Source organism: Podarcis pityusensis, assembly GCF_964106645.2.
Source record: "Podarcis pityusensis genome assembly, chromosome: 4".
Taxonomy (NCBI): Eukaryota; Metazoa; Chordata; class Lepidosauria; order Squamata; family Lacertidae; genus Podarcis; species Podarcis pityusensis.
In genome coordinates this window covers 34,633,232-34,648,198 of record NC_138027.1, presented here as the reverse complement: position 1 = coordinate 34,648,198, position 14,967 = coordinate 34,633,232, and the positions used below count along the sequence as shown (strand labels likewise).

General features: G+C 40.2%; 2 protein-coding genes across 3 annotated transcripts; both read right to left on the bottom strand.

Annotated features, from left to right (window-relative positions):
• Positions 1-1,576: 1,576 nt before the first annotated feature.
• On the bottom strand, positions 1,577-9,654 carry PCNP (PEST proteolytic signal containing nuclear protein). The gene is made up of 5 exons (XM_081002798.1): positions 9,498-9,654; positions 7,148-7,368; positions 5,595-5,669; positions 4,564-4,619; positions 1,577-3,799 (listed from the first exon to the last, which is right to left on the bottom strand). The coding sequence occupies exons 1-5, from the start codon at positions 9,550-9,552 to the stop codon at positions 3,673-3,675; spliced, it is 534 nt and encodes a 177-aa protein (XP_080858924.1). The 5' UTR covers positions 9,553-9,654; the 3' UTR covers positions 1,577-3,672.
• A 566-nt stretch (positions 9,655-10,220) lies between these two features.
• On the bottom strand, positions 10,221-14,944 carry TRMT10C (tRNA methyltransferase 10C, mitochondrial RNase P subunit). Of its 2 annotated transcripts, none has more exons than XM_081002736.1 (3): positions 14,857-14,944; positions 13,645-13,700; positions 10,221-12,220 (listed from the first exon to the last, which is right to left on the bottom strand). In XM_081002736.1, the coding sequence occupies exon 3, from the start codon at positions 12,175-12,177 to the stop codon at positions 10,891-10,893; it is 1,287 nt and encodes a 428-aa protein (XP_080858862.1). In that variant the 5' UTR covers positions 12,178-12,220; positions 13,645-13,700; positions 14,857-14,944; the 3' UTR covers positions 10,221-10,890. The 2 variants fall into 2 exon arrangements, with proteins under 2 accessions (XP_080858862.1, XP_080858863.1); XM_081002737.1 differs by lacking the exon at positions 14,857-14,944 and adding an exon at positions 14,717-14,856.
• Between the last annotated feature and the right edge of the window lie 23 nt (positions 14,945-14,967).

The window sequence follows — 14,967 nt, the reverse complement described above, 5'->3', positions numbered from 1 at the left end:
TAACCTCTTGCCACCCATTTAAAAGTACAATTTTAATACTTGTTAATGTATCACAAGCAATAAAACAACAGCAAACACCAAGATGAAGTACTCATTACTATTTAGTTCAGCAAAAAGAGGCTGTCATTTGACTTTGGGGGCAATACCAGCCTTATTGTATAATGCCAACTATAGTATGATAGTGCTAGATTTATAGAGTAATAGCCTGGTCATACACTTATTTGTAATGCTTCATATTTTATACTGAGTTCTATATATGTACCCACAAATGTTCTGGCCCTCTGCTGTTTATTTCACATTTTACTTCTGTATAAGCAGAGAAGGCCAACATTTTGGCAACACAGCAGTTTTAATTTAGTTCCAATTGCTGGAATTGAACAGCAAGTTTATAACAACTTGTTAGTTGTTAAACAAACATTCCACATTCTTCTCTCCAATTACTAATTCTGCCTAGATACCATTTCACTATTAGGGGAGATTCAGAAACCTCCGTGAGTGCAGCTTTATTACCGTAACTTGAAATTTTGCCAAATTCAGCCTGCTAAAAAGTAATAAATCAAGGTGAAGGCTGCTGAGCTGGCAGCATGTACCCCAGTTCAGATCTGGAGATAAGCAGACAAAGCAAAGGAGCAGGAATAGCACACTGAAATTCCTGAAAAAGGCAGTTGACAGCAAGCTGCTTTTTTAAAAAGCATCCTGAAAAACAGGGTTAATGCTCTAGACACCCATTCCTGACCTCTATTTGACAAACAAGCAATGACAAATATTTTGTTTGCAGAGAGGTTAGCATGCAAACATATCAAATCCTCTAAAGTAGTGGCTTTCAGATCTTCACAAAGCCCTGTCCAAACTCATCATGGAACCCGCAGCAGCAGGAGACTGGAAAAGGTTTACACCGTGTTTATGGAGGTTAGTAGCCATGCCTGTTGGGCATCATCACCAGAAATGAAAGTGCCCCCAGACTTCTCCAATGGCTGCAGAGACTAAAGATCAGCAACAGAAAACATGCAGTTTTTCCAAGTACATTTGTCACTACTGATCTCACTGGGAAATCCTAGGAATCATGAGAACCCACTTTGAAAAATTCTTTTCTACACCAAAAGAAATCTGTGATAAGAAAACAAATTGAAAAAGCAACTCCTGCCTTTTGTAGGAGTAATGCAGTCACTTCAGTGGTCAGTATTCCAAATCAGAAAAATGAAGGGCTGATAGCTTAAGCTAAACATACTACTTACAGGTGCTTCATTAAAGGATGGTAAATTATTAACTGAAGCACATCTTATATCTTGCTCTCTTCAAAATAGTTTCCAAGTCCGATTCATAATTTGTTGAAATTCATGGTGGCCTTGAGAAGCTCCTTTGATCTGGAAGTATTATTTATCTTAAATAAATTCTCCACTTTGAGAAGTTTGGCTAGTCAGATGTAGCAGGGAGAAAAATTTGTGTACACACAAATAAGACAGTGACGTTAGCCAAGGGTTTTTGTAAAAAAAGAAGGTTGCGTTCATACTTGCCTTGGTAAATTTAAGCATATATACCATTTCCTTTGTTTATAATACATGAAATTGACATGGAATTTAGTTTTACTTGACAAGTTTTTATACTTAAAAACACTAGCCTCAGCAGCTAGAGTCCATGGCTAAAGATTATACAGCATCAGCACAAGCAAAGCTCAAAGAAGAATAAGTTACAGCTTTTGGTTCCCACCATTTCTTCCCCAACTTGGAAATAAATCATGACAAATACTCCAGACTTTTCCTTCCTCCTTCAAAGAGTTCTTGTGAAACTTCAAGATCATAGGCCAGAGGTAAAGGATTTGTGTACTTTTTCATTGCTTTGATGGTGGGGAGGGTATTGAAAACAAGCACACATTAAGATTATTATTTAGAATTGGGCTAAAGCTGACCATGGCATTGGTCACCCAAAGGCTATAAATGAATTAATAAATTGAAGGGCTGTGTGTGTGGTGAGTTTAGGTACATAAATGGTTAAAAGTGCCATCTTTCCTTTTCCCTGATTAATGGTTAGTTAAGGGCTAATTGTGCCATTGCCTTCAATAATAAGGAGCCAAGATAAATCATCTTTTTTTAAAGTCTTGAACTTTCACAAGTAATTCAACAACTGCAGCTCTAGAGAAATAACTTGTTTACATCTCTTATGTTTATAACAAAGCCTTTAAAGAAAATATACGTTACAGATTTTTAACTGCAAACAAAAATTCACATACAAATACAAAACTGCTTAGATCTTACACACAGATGTCTACATGGTCAAAGCTCTTCTAAATTGTAAAAAGAAAACTTGGATGCCTATTTCCCTCACCAGATAATCTCATTGTGCTGAAGTGAGAGTGACTAACATACAGTAGGTGATCTATAATATGATCATGATATTCACACTACATATGAAAACTAGTAATTTAGACCCATATACTGCTTCTGAAGTGTTTTATCTATTTCAGCTATGCCGGTCAATTGTGACTGCTGATATTACCTAACCCCAGACTACTTACACAACTTAAATCCTGCTGAAAAGTCCTCAAGTGTTTTAGGTATTTGTCCAGGTAGATTAGGGAAATAAGAATTGACAGGAAACTCTATTGCTAAAAGAAATTATGTCTCAACAGTGTTCCAGCAATACAAAATGTAAAACAGCTGGGTATAAAAGTGTAAAGTTATGTTGTACAGATTGCTTTAATGACAAAACTAAAGTGGATTAAAATGCTGTCTGAAAATCCAAGAGTGTCCCTTACTTAAAAATACAAGATGAAGGTCTTCTAGCATTTAAAGTAAAGCTTTAAACCAAAATATGGATACATGCTTCTACCGGTTGGTTTGTGTGTGGCTTTCTTTTCCTCTTAAGGGATTATGGGAAATATTGAAAACAAAACTAAAGCAGGATAAAAGTACAATCATCATTTTGGTAATGCCTTTTTCTGCTGATATTCTTTATCGGTCTCAAATTGACAAAGGAACATTAACAAGCACTGGTCAAGACTCATGATTAAGAAAACAATCAAAATACTGATTTACCTTTTTCCTAATATTTATACACATGTAAGACCGATGTCTAAGAGTGGAACAGGCCACAGAGAAATTACACAAAGTTTCTAAACAGGACTATAGAGCTAAACTACCACAGCCAGAAGTCTGAGTTTATGGATGTTTAAAATACTAAATGACTTTTTGCAGTAGTCTTTTCAGGTTCTATGCTGACCAGAAAGCCAGAGTCTATCAAACTCAATGTATAGCAAGTTACTCCCCTTCTATAAAAGTAGCCTTAAGGAGACAAGCAATCTATTACAAAGTAGGAGCTGGAATTCTTGAGCGCAGCAGCATTTAATTTAAATGGATTAAAGAGACAGTAACCTTTCCTCTGTCTTCATATAAGAATAGTTGTAAAAGAAAATTCTTAAAAAGGTACCACTTCCAATGTCTTTATTTTCCATAACCTTGTGAAATTAATTGCACGAAGCTACAAAATTAGCAAATGCTTTGAAATCTGTATACAAAACATAAATTACCTCTACTTTTAAACTCAGTTTTTTTGTGCACCACTTAGAAACTTTTAAAAGTGGCACCCAAAATAGCCATACACCACTCTAAAAAAGGAAACTGTTCCTTTAATATCATACCCTCCCATTTCTCCCAACACTCAGATCTCAATACACAACTAGTCATCATGTTCACGGACATTTCCAAGGTGAGATTTCATGTTCCGTTCCCATAACTTCTGGTTGTCAGAAAACCCATGCTTTCCTTTGTTGAAAGAATTTGGTCCTGCTGAAGTTGGAGTATCCCTGTGATAACAGAAAAAAAAAGCATGTAGCCAACTTTATCAGTTTCATATTAATGGTTTAGAAGTCCAGGTGCACATGCTAACCTGCTAACATGCAGTAGGTACCTTCTTACGTTTGCTGTGCAGAAAAGTTAACACCATCATATCTTTCATTGTGAGGCAATGAAAGATGCCTCTCTAGAACTACTCTCACACAATGGAAAAAATATAGTGCAGAAATGTCTTCTATGCAGCTACAAAGCAGCAGTTAGTGACAATGCCCACAATATTGAACCTGGGAATACTATGCAGTGCGCGTACACAAATGCACACACACTTTGAATATGTTGGATATTAAAACCCCAATATATTAATATTGCTTGTCTGCCTAGAGCTAGATGGACCATGACCTTAGAGTCAGTTTATAATAAAAGTTGTATCTGCATAATGAACAGTCACAGACTGTTCAGTGTGCTAAGATACTTTTTCCAGATTAGCTTCCATAAACTCTCAGGTTTTGGGTCATTATGATTCAGAGATATTACATAACTTTCAAAAATATTGTACTGAAAGACATAACCTGAGCGGGGTGAAAAGTGGATATGAAACAGAAGAGGCAAGACAGGATGGGATGAGAAGATCTCATATAGTTTTGGCCATAACAAGAAAAACTGTGAAAGGTTTTGAAATGATGTTGTTGCAGAAACAAAACTACAAAAGCTACTATGCAGAACATCTTTCTGTCACCCCACATTTTCCTAAAATAACAAGCAAGTGCAACTCTACCTTCCAATGTTCTTCATGCGCATTTTAGCTTCTGGTGGCATCTCTTCAGGTTCACTCTATTTTCAAAGAAAAGATGAACATAAGAAAACAGTTACAAATTCTAATCAGTAGGAGTAAAATTGTGGCATATGAAATAACGAACACATTACAAGCCTCTTCTAAATTCATGTTTACACTTAATAACTTTATATTTACATTCAGAACAAAGCAGGCAGTTGCAGCTCTATATCTAGAGGGATCAGATCTGAGCCAGGGAGAAGTATGCACGTTTTTCTGACACATGCCCCCTTCCATGAACCTTTTTTTATTCTCAAATTAAAATTCAAGGTTCTATCACCAATACTGCCAAAGACAAAAACCAAAACAGATCCAAGTTCCCCACTCAAAGAACACATAGCATTTACATTTCTCTCATCTGCCTACTGCCAGTTCTATTAAGAAGCAAAGATAACAGACTCAAATTCAAGTCAGAGGGACGATTGGTTTCACACACCAGGGGGCAGTAGTAATGTGTTTTAGAAACACAGGAATAAAAAAACTACTCCAAGTCTGAAAAAAGCGAAGGCTGGAAAAATACTTTAGATTTGTACCGTATATCAGCCTTGTGCAGAAACGGGGGAAATGTCAACTGTCAAATTTTCAAGACAGCTTGGCAAACGAAGAGTGATACCCAACTATGGTGCCTGCTGGCACAGCTGGCTTCTGCTCTCACAAATGGGCTTGCCCCTTCTCTTCTCTGCAAGGCCCCTGCTGTGTACCAAAATGTGTCCCCTCCAGAGCAAAAAGGAGGTGGGGCAGGGCTTCAAGAAGAAGGGGAAACCACTGACACAATATTGGACCTCATACCAAAGTGTTTAAATTATTTGAAATTCAAATTTCAAAGGGCATTTACAGATTTCAGATTTCAGCAGAATCCCATGTGTTTGTTGTATTGGACTAGTAGTATATGATACTTCCTCTTTCCTGTACCCATACTTGTCCTGGTCAGAGAACACCATACTTCTCTATTCTAAGAAAATATATGTACTTACATCTTCATCTTCGTTGAAGATTGCTGCTACAGAAAGCGTTTTTGGAGCTAGGGTTGGAGTAGGCTCTTTAGGTTTCTGAAAGAGAACAAAGACAGCACTTGTTTTTTGTCCTGTGTTGTGAGGGTTTTTTGTTTTGTTATACGTATTTGTGGTTCTTCTGGTATTTCCCAAATCTACCTGGAAATCCCCATTAGCCACTGAAAGGTGGAATAGTTTAGAAAACAACAATAAGCCCCTTAAGTTCTTTAGATGCTTGTCAATGGATATTTGTACCTTTAACCAAGGCTCATGCATTATATTTATTGATATAAGAATATATTAGTGTAGTTATCTTTTACCAGTGTAGCTAAACAATACCACCAGTATTTTGCTATGTACTCAGTACTGCATAGCACCTAAGTCAGAACAAAAATCACCAACTTGAAAAGAATTTTTTCAAGCAAACACCACACCCACCAATAGCTTCCAGAATTTCATTCCCTTGCAGCAGGGTATTATTATAAATGTTTATGGATCAATTAATATTGAAATAAATAGCTTGATTATTTTTTATGCTTAACTAGCATCCTACCCCAAAAACACCTTTATACAACTTTATAATTCACAAGAAATTGTGAATAGGTGTATGTCAATCTGAACATTTTCTACAATTTATTACTGTTGATCATGGCATGCGTAAGAAGGTTAGCATAACCTCATCTCAAATGTGTCCTGGAAAGCATTAGGAGACATACAGCGCTCCTAATTCCTTGTGTAAAGATCATCATATGTAAATCTAATGAAAATATTATTAAGCAAATAAGCAAAATAGGAAATAGACAGGAAACTAGGATAAATTCATTAGCACATTAGAATGATTGGAATTATAGGAAACGCTTATCTCAAAGCCCACCTTCCTCCTCATTAGAATTCATTGCCTAAAATTAATACAAAACCCCTAGATTTTCAATTGTTAGTTAGCTTTTGAAGCCCCAACCAATAACTTACTCAGCGTTCTTAAAGAGCCAACACATACTCCAATTGTGTATACCTGGACAGGCATAATCTATCCTGCTTCCATTTCATGACTTGCTACTAGTGTGGGTTCTGTGGCAAAATTGCCACACTCACTTTCTGTAGATTTTTGAGATTAGTTAGGGATTCTTTCACTCTTTAGATTAAAGTGTGTCGGTACTGTAGGATTTGCTGCCTGTATATCTATTCTGTCACCTTCATTTCATATAATAAACCAAGCTTTCTTTAATCCTTTTGTGTAAGAACTTCCTTTGGGCATAAGATTAAGTGTAGACACATAGTCATAACAGATGTACACCATAACTCTAGCAAAAGATCCTAAAACTCTTGGCAGTGTGTGTATGAATACACGTGCATGCTGGACATGCATGTGGGTTCAGATACATAGTTTGTAACAGTTACAATATTTTAAATGCTTATTGATCAATGAATAATGAAATTAAAAGCTTTAATTTGTTTTTTTACTACTTAACTAGCATGCTACCACAAAAAAGACACTGCAACTTTATAATACACAATAAAACATTCCAATAACGTACATTTGCTCCAAGCTTGATGGATATTGCAGGTGGTTTCTTTGCAACCTGTGTGCCAATGGCAAACCCAAACTTGGACATTTTGGCAGGAGCAGGCTTTGTGTCGGGGTCGTCAGTTTCTTCATCAGTTGCCGGCTTCTCCACACTGTGACTCGAACTTTCCCCTCCATTACTGGAAGAAACAGTCTTAGTTTTCACAGGTTTTTCTGCCTCTTCTTCAGGTCCTGGTGAAGTCGAAACAACTTACCAAGATGAGCTATTTTTACTGAGTGGACTGATGGGAGCAGCAACCTCATAAAGCACTGTTATGCAGAGGAGACTTTTGCACTTACAGTGTCAGCACCTCCACAACTGTTTATACAGAGCACACTGTAAGAACATAGACATATAGTGAAGGGAGCTCCAATCACGTGACTAATGCAGAACAAAATTCTTCAGTTACACAAAAAGAAATCAAAATAAGTTTTTAAAGCCACAGGGCACCACTATTACTACTGCCAAGGGCAATTCAGATCAAGGTACAGCAAGTTATTCAAGCACACGTCTTGATTGAATAATTTTAGAGGTCTTGCTTTGAACAGCCCCCATTTATACTCATTACTGTATGCATCTTAGATTATAGTTGTAACACTGATATTTAAAGCACAAATGCTTACATCACAATAAAGCTCTTAAGGTGGAATCTAATTGGTGTATTTGCACCCATGGAACAGCTTTTGATCTAGCAGATCACAGATGCCTCTGTGTCCATTGCTTCTCCCTACAACAGTGCCCAGAAAAACTGGACACAGAGAATTGGGAGTCCTGCTGAATAGCAAGGAAGGTGGTACAGGAAGAAATCAGCAAGAAATGCCTCCCCTCTAATTTGCAGAGGCATCTGCTGGAACAAAAGACCTTCTGCAAGTGCAAAGGCACTAATTGAATTCCATCCTTTGACTTTAAGAAGTTCAGTGAAAAAAGCTTGACAACTTTTAAGAATATAGCACTTGTATTTATATAGCACTTTGTGGGTTCAAAGAAGGAAATCAGGATTAAAAATATGTGACCACCATAAAAAGTCTAAAATGACACATGACTTAAGTTTTGATGCTGAGGGCAGGGAAAAAGAAGAGGAAATGGCTGCAGTCCTTGACAAATTCACAAACAGTGTGCAACTGTACTCAAATTACAGGGATTGTTACTCAAATTAGAGAACTGTTTAGGATAAAAAGCAGAGCTGACATTACAACCAGTGTCTTTGACACTGTTCTGCCTCATACAGCTAATTTTTCAAGAAAAAACAAGCTACAAACAGCCCTGTACCTTTTCAAACATGTATAGGCCATTTTCAGACCCAGAAGATGGCAGAAGGGGGCTTATGAGCACTTCGTCAACACAAGCAATGTCCAGGAATGGGGCCCCTGCACAAATCGGGAGTTGCCTGTACTCAATAAGGGTTTTGACCATGCATTATATTTGAATACTACTGTGTTGTTGTTTTAACCAGCAAAAAAAGGGAAGTCTGTCTATCTCTTATTATTCAATTCATTCATTATACTTAGTTAATCCCAAAATGTTACCTGGCCTAGTCTACAGTGGGAATTGTGTAATACTGCGGGTGGGTAGCACCAATATTGTATCTCTTCATGTGCACTGGCTAACTTTATACAGATTAACAGGGCACCTTCCTACATTCTTAGAAAAGGATTAGACAAATTCATGGAAGCTGCACATGTCCAGCTACACGAAAGCCCCTGAGTCCAGTGTGGCGTCTATAGAGGACTGCAGCCTTGGGCCAATGTTGCGCTAAGTTTTGAAGGGACTGGGATTATTTACACGGGCGCCCATCTGCTTTACGAAACAGCTGCACTTCAGCAGCGCAATGTTTCAGGCCAAGCGGCTCTTTGCAATCCTTGCCCTGCCACAGGGCGGGATATATATTAGGCACTACGACGTCTTCCACGAGGGGTTCCCACTCCCGACGGGGAAGAAGCGGAATTGTGAAGGATACAGATTGGAAAGCCGAGGCCCCGGGAAATGCAGCATTCAGGCAGCCCGGGCGGGGGGGGGGGGGAGGGGACGGGATTTTGGTGAGTCTGCAGAACGACCTTCACCCACCCACAGAAGCCACGGGGCATCAGAAGCCGCGCGAAAGACGAGGCTGCGACTTGGCTCCTGTCAGAGGCAGCGAACTCGCCTCCGGTAAGCAGCCAAATGTCTCAAGGGCTCTTGAGGGAAGAAGGTGGTACCTGGAGCCCGCCGCCGCTCCCCCCTCCGAAACCAGCCCTCGACCCTCTCCCGCCCAAACCCAGCCCCAAGCGCGCCCCCCCCCCACTCCCGACCAGAGCCTCGCATAGCAACGCAGCGTGTTTACCTCCGTCAAGAAGCGGCCGCTTCAGCTTCACGTCGCCTCCTTTGCCGTCCGCCATTTTGCCCCACCTCCTCCTCCCCGCGGCTGCGTCCACAGACTATGCGCAGCGTCGCCGCTCCAGCCCGCCCACGCCTCGCGCCGTCAGCGGGAGCAGAGAAGCGGCGGCTAGAGAGGCTCCTGCGCTCTCTCGGCTCGCTCCGCTTCCTGGCGGAAGTGGTCGCAACTTCCGGCTTGGAGCGGCCGCTTCTTTTCTAGCAGTCGACGCAAGGGGATTGGTGTTCCTCGAAAGACTGCTGATTGGTCGTGACGTCGTCCCTCGCGCTTCGCTCCCCCCCTCACCCAGCCACCCTCGATCGTTCAGGGCTGAGGAGCGCTGTCATTTTCAGAGAATCGTCGTTGGAAGGGAGCACGAGACTCATCTAGTCCAACCCCCTGCAATGCAGGAATCTTTTTTTGCCCTCTGCGGGGCTCAAGCCCTGAGGTTAAAGAGTCTCATGCTCTACCGACTGAGCGGAATTAGAGCGGGGGAGCCTCCTTGACTCAAGAGCTCGAGGCCATCCAGTGAAATTGGCAGCGCATTCCGGATGGATAAAAGTCCAAAGCATCTAGCCCTTGGGCCAAAAAGCACCACATAAGCCACAATAATGATGATGGATCCAATTTGTTATTAACATTCAATATCTAGCTTTTTCCTTGTAAAAAAAAAAGCCACATAACTAACATAAATCAAATAAATTTCCATTTATTTTTCAATACTACCACAGCTAAGCTCGTATTTACATACATCTACGTAATACCTGAATATAATGGTCATATTTGCAATTTACCAGAAAATGTATGTTCCTTCTTGTCCAACAACTTTATAAAGCAGATAAAATTCATTGTACTGCCCTAGCATGCTGCTGAACTCTCAGTTGCTTCAGGTCAGCTAGCCAGTGGGGGCTGAAGAAATCTATTCTGCATTACCAAGTATGGGCTGCTGACACCCTGGACATAAGTGTCTGTGGATCTTTTGAAGCCAAGGGTGCTTGTGAATGATATAAACTTTCATGACCTCATCTTATAGTTAAGTATTGTGAGGGAAGTTCATCTGGCATCCACAGATTGAAAGACAATTCCCTTACTAGAATAGGGTAGTGAAGGTTACAACATGCACTGCCAAATTTTGATATTTTTGGACTCTTGAATAACTTCTGGAACTTATCACTGAATATTGAATAACAGGCAATAAATATGTCACATTCATTTCTGTAGAAAAGCATGTTCTTGTGTCACTTTGGCTGACACCCATGCAACTCAAGAGCTAGAGAAAAGTTTAAGCAGTTAAAATCTTAAGGTTAAATCTTGATTTAATTCAAAATTACAATCAGTCAAACACTGGGTGGCTAACATGCTATTAAGACACATCTTCCCACCAGTTTTTCTGTGTTTGCCGCCTGGAGAAATTTTGTGCAAACTGCTTGTGTGCCTTTCTTTGACCACCCATTTTTTCATGCAACTTTGTTTTCTTCCATGTGTCAATTTGCTGCTTTGACCAGGAAGACGTATCCACAAAGCCTTCATGTTTTCTTTGTGGAACAAACTGCAGAGCTTCCTTCCAATTCCCAGTATCTTTCAGTGTTAATAAGATGCGCATCATTTGATCCAGAGTGAGATTTTTGGCACCCTCCGCCCATTGCAAGCACCTATCCAAAGGAAGGCGTGCTGTTGCCAAGTCCAGCCGTTTTGCATTAGCAAGGGAGAGTCCAGTCTTCATTGATTTATCAACTATTGATCCAATTATATAGATCTTATCATGCTCAAATGTTTTCATCACATTGGGAGAATCAGCAGTTAAGTAGACAAGTTGATCTTTTGGAAAGACTTCAACATAAGACTTTTCTGTCACAGTCACAAACAACTTGTCCCATGCTTCTCCATAACGTTTGACAAATTCTTTGTGATACGGATCACCTGCTTTGAGATTACAATAATGCAAGTGAAATGGGTCCAAAGCTCTACGATTCGCCCCTTCACATTCCATCAGCTGTTTCACTGTATTCTCCATTTCTCTGCGTGACATATAATTTTCATAGTTCATATCATACACCAGAGGCTGACCAAAGATCATAGACTGGGCTGCTCTCCAGTTGTACACGGCATCCTGTGACCTAGTCCAAAACTTAGGGAGAAATGTATTTTGTAGCTCACCACGAGCATTTTCCTGAGTGTTTAGCATTCGTTCCTTGTTTGCTTCGTTTCGTTTTTCTTTCTTTTCTCTGTCAGCTTTCTTCCTGTTTTCTTTTATAGCCAAGAATTTTAAGTACTTCCTTATGGAACTCTTGGTGGGACATTCATTTAAAGTCTTGAAATCTTCTTCGCTAATATTTTCTGGAACAAGTCTGCCCGATAGTCTCCACATCTCAATAAGTTCCCTAGTAACAGCTAAAGGAGAATCTTCTTCACTCTGTGATGTTCTTTCAGTGGCTTCTTCTTGCTGCGCAGACCGCATTACATGTTTCCATCCATCCAAATCTAGTTTCTCAGTAGCACTCGGGGAGGAGTCCTTGTTTAACCAAGCCGACAAAACCAAAGTTCTACAAGTTATGACTCTGCTGGGCATTATTAAAAATAATCTCCTTTTTGTCCCATCTGATGCTGCTAATTGGAAGACAGATCTTCTAATAATATTAAATAGATGCATATTTTAGAAGTTAGTAATTGGAAATGTGATGTTCGGCTGTTATCTGCAATTATACAGAGAAAACAGAAGATAATTCAGTATTAGCAAGCTGAAGCTGCTCCTAATCTTAACTATCTTAAAATACCATTAACATGTATACTGCTCACTTTGTATGTCAGTAAAAACATGCATTCTAGTCTCGTAATAGAGCAAGGGAGAATTGATGAAGCTGTCTAAAGGTGCCGTTCTGTACCTCTTTACCTAGAAGTAAACTCAATGGGACTTTCTTCAGGGTAAAGATTTAAATGAGGAGTGGGGGAACCATGGCCAAAAGGCAGCCTTCTGAGTGTTTCTTCTGACCGACAGGACCCTTCCTATGCAATGCCACACCCCCTCACTAGCCCTCCTTCATGCCCTGCTTGAGTGTACCTGGAATGTGTCGCTGAACTGTAATAATGTCATTTACTTCCTAGAAGAGGAGGAGGGGTATTGTAGAAATGGCTGGTTTTCGGGTGGCTACAATCCACTGCTCCACCCTCTTTTGCCCCTGACTCTGCCCTCCACTTGCATACAGCCCCTGGAAGTCTCCTCATAAGGGAATGCAACCCTAAAACTAAAACAAGCTCCCGAGGCCTGATGAATAGGATTGTACTGTGAAAATTAAGAGACTTTAGGCAACTGAAAATGCCAGTTGGAGAAATGAATGTGATAAATACTGAGAAATAAAAGGCTGGACATAAAAGGAAGAACTGGGGTGGGAAAAAGCTGTGGGATGCTTCAAAGGGAGGGATAAGTTTGTGTCATATGCAGAACTTATTGGAAAACTCAGTGTATGGATTTAAGGAGGAGCATCAGAGTTCCTCAGTTCAATAACCCTGCCCTCTATCATAGCTCCATGCATTGATATTTTAACAACAAATAACACTGAAGAACCAATAGAATTATCAGCCTTTTCTCCTTTCACCCTCATAGGTCCTTCGCTTACATCAGCAACAAAGTCATTATCCAATTTCAAAGCATAATGCAAAAGTCTTCCTAACTGGGGAAAATAGGTTATGCACTTTACATCAGACATTTATTAAAAACTCAATATTTTGAAATAAAATGTTTAGAAATTCATATGAGAAAATACATTCAAAATGCATTTTTAAAAACCCAAATATTAATGTGGAAACAGCATGTACAAGACTTGTAAATGAACTCATGTGAAAATCTCACAGAAATTTTCTGTGACCAGAAAACCTTTTGATATGCCCATCTTTAATTACAGTACATGGGCGCCGCTAATTTTAGTAAAGCTTTCAAATGAGCTCCATCTGCATTACCACCTTGATTCAAAATAACTTTATATATAACTAATTTTATTGCTGGTGGCCAAATTCAATAAACACAATTTGCATTCCTAAAAAGAGGACTAGGAGCAATTGGGCCTCGGGCCAGAAATATCTATGAAATAAGAAGATTGGTTTTATAGAAATATTAAGTTACCTTTCCTTTTGTCAAGTATGCAGTTACTTGCTACTATGCTTTGAAGCCCACAGGTTCTGGAAGAAAACATAGGTTTGAGAATATTAAAACTGGTTTCCACATAGTTAAAGTGCTTTAAGAAATAAGAAGTTTGACAACTTTCCTCCACCAATGATCAGCTACAGCATCATATGGAATTGTTCTCTAAGCTGCACAAAAGCTACATGTCATATAGAACTTTTTTGAAGACTTCAGATAACTCTTTTAAGGGTTTTTTTCCCCCAGGTCAGTCTTCTCACCCCTGTGTTGTCCTTTATCAGGACACCTCCCTTTCGCCATCTACACCACTGGGGAAGAGAAACCGAAGAGCCATAGCTCAGTTGTGGAGCACTGTGCAGACTGTCCCAGATTCAATCTCCAGGTAGGCTTTCCTGTTTGAAACCCTAAGAGAGCTGCAGAAAATTCTAAAACAGATGGACCGCTGATCTAGCTTGGTATAAAGCAGCTTCCTATGATCTTTTAACTCCAGACAAGGAAATCAGTTGCCTTTTTTATAAAAGGAGAAGCAGGAAAAAGAGGGAGCTATCTGTTTCTCCATGGCAGCGGTTCTCAACCTGTGGGTCCCCAGATGTTGTTAGACTACAACTCCCATCATCCCTGAGCTGTGGCCTTGCTCGCTAGGGGTGGTGGGAGTTGTAGATCAACAACATCTGAGGACCCACAGATTGAGAAAGGCTGCTCTATGGAATCAACATTCACTGCCTTGTGCACTTTTAACACCCATCTTCCAGCTCCACACACATTCGTTCAAGTGTCTTCCTCACAGCAGCCACAGGAAAAGACAGCTAAGTGCACTTAAGCCCATTAGTTTCAACCAGATGGAGGCTACAAACCTATAGGATACAGCAGGCATGGCCAAACTTGGCCCTCCAGATGTTTTCGGACTACAACTCCCATCATCCCTACCTAGCAGGACCAGTGGTCAGGGATGATGGGAATTGTAGTCCCCAAACATCTGGAGGGCCAAGTTTAGCCATGCCTGGCATACAGGTTTACCTAGGAGTAACTCTTAGCTGGAATCCAGGGGACTTACTTCTGAGTAGTTACACCCAGAAATCCAGCGTGCGCCAAGGCAACTCTATATATTTGAAGGTTCGTAATGCCGTTCACATTCTGCTATCCCAGCATTACACCCGCTCAGAAAATATTTTCGGCGGCATCCTAAACAATCACCTCAAACTGAAGCTCCGCGCGCTCCACTCCTCCGCACATGCCCGGTCCGGCTCCAATCACCTTCCCGCCGGAAGTGGGTATGCGGATGCTCCCTCCCCCCCTTGAATAGTT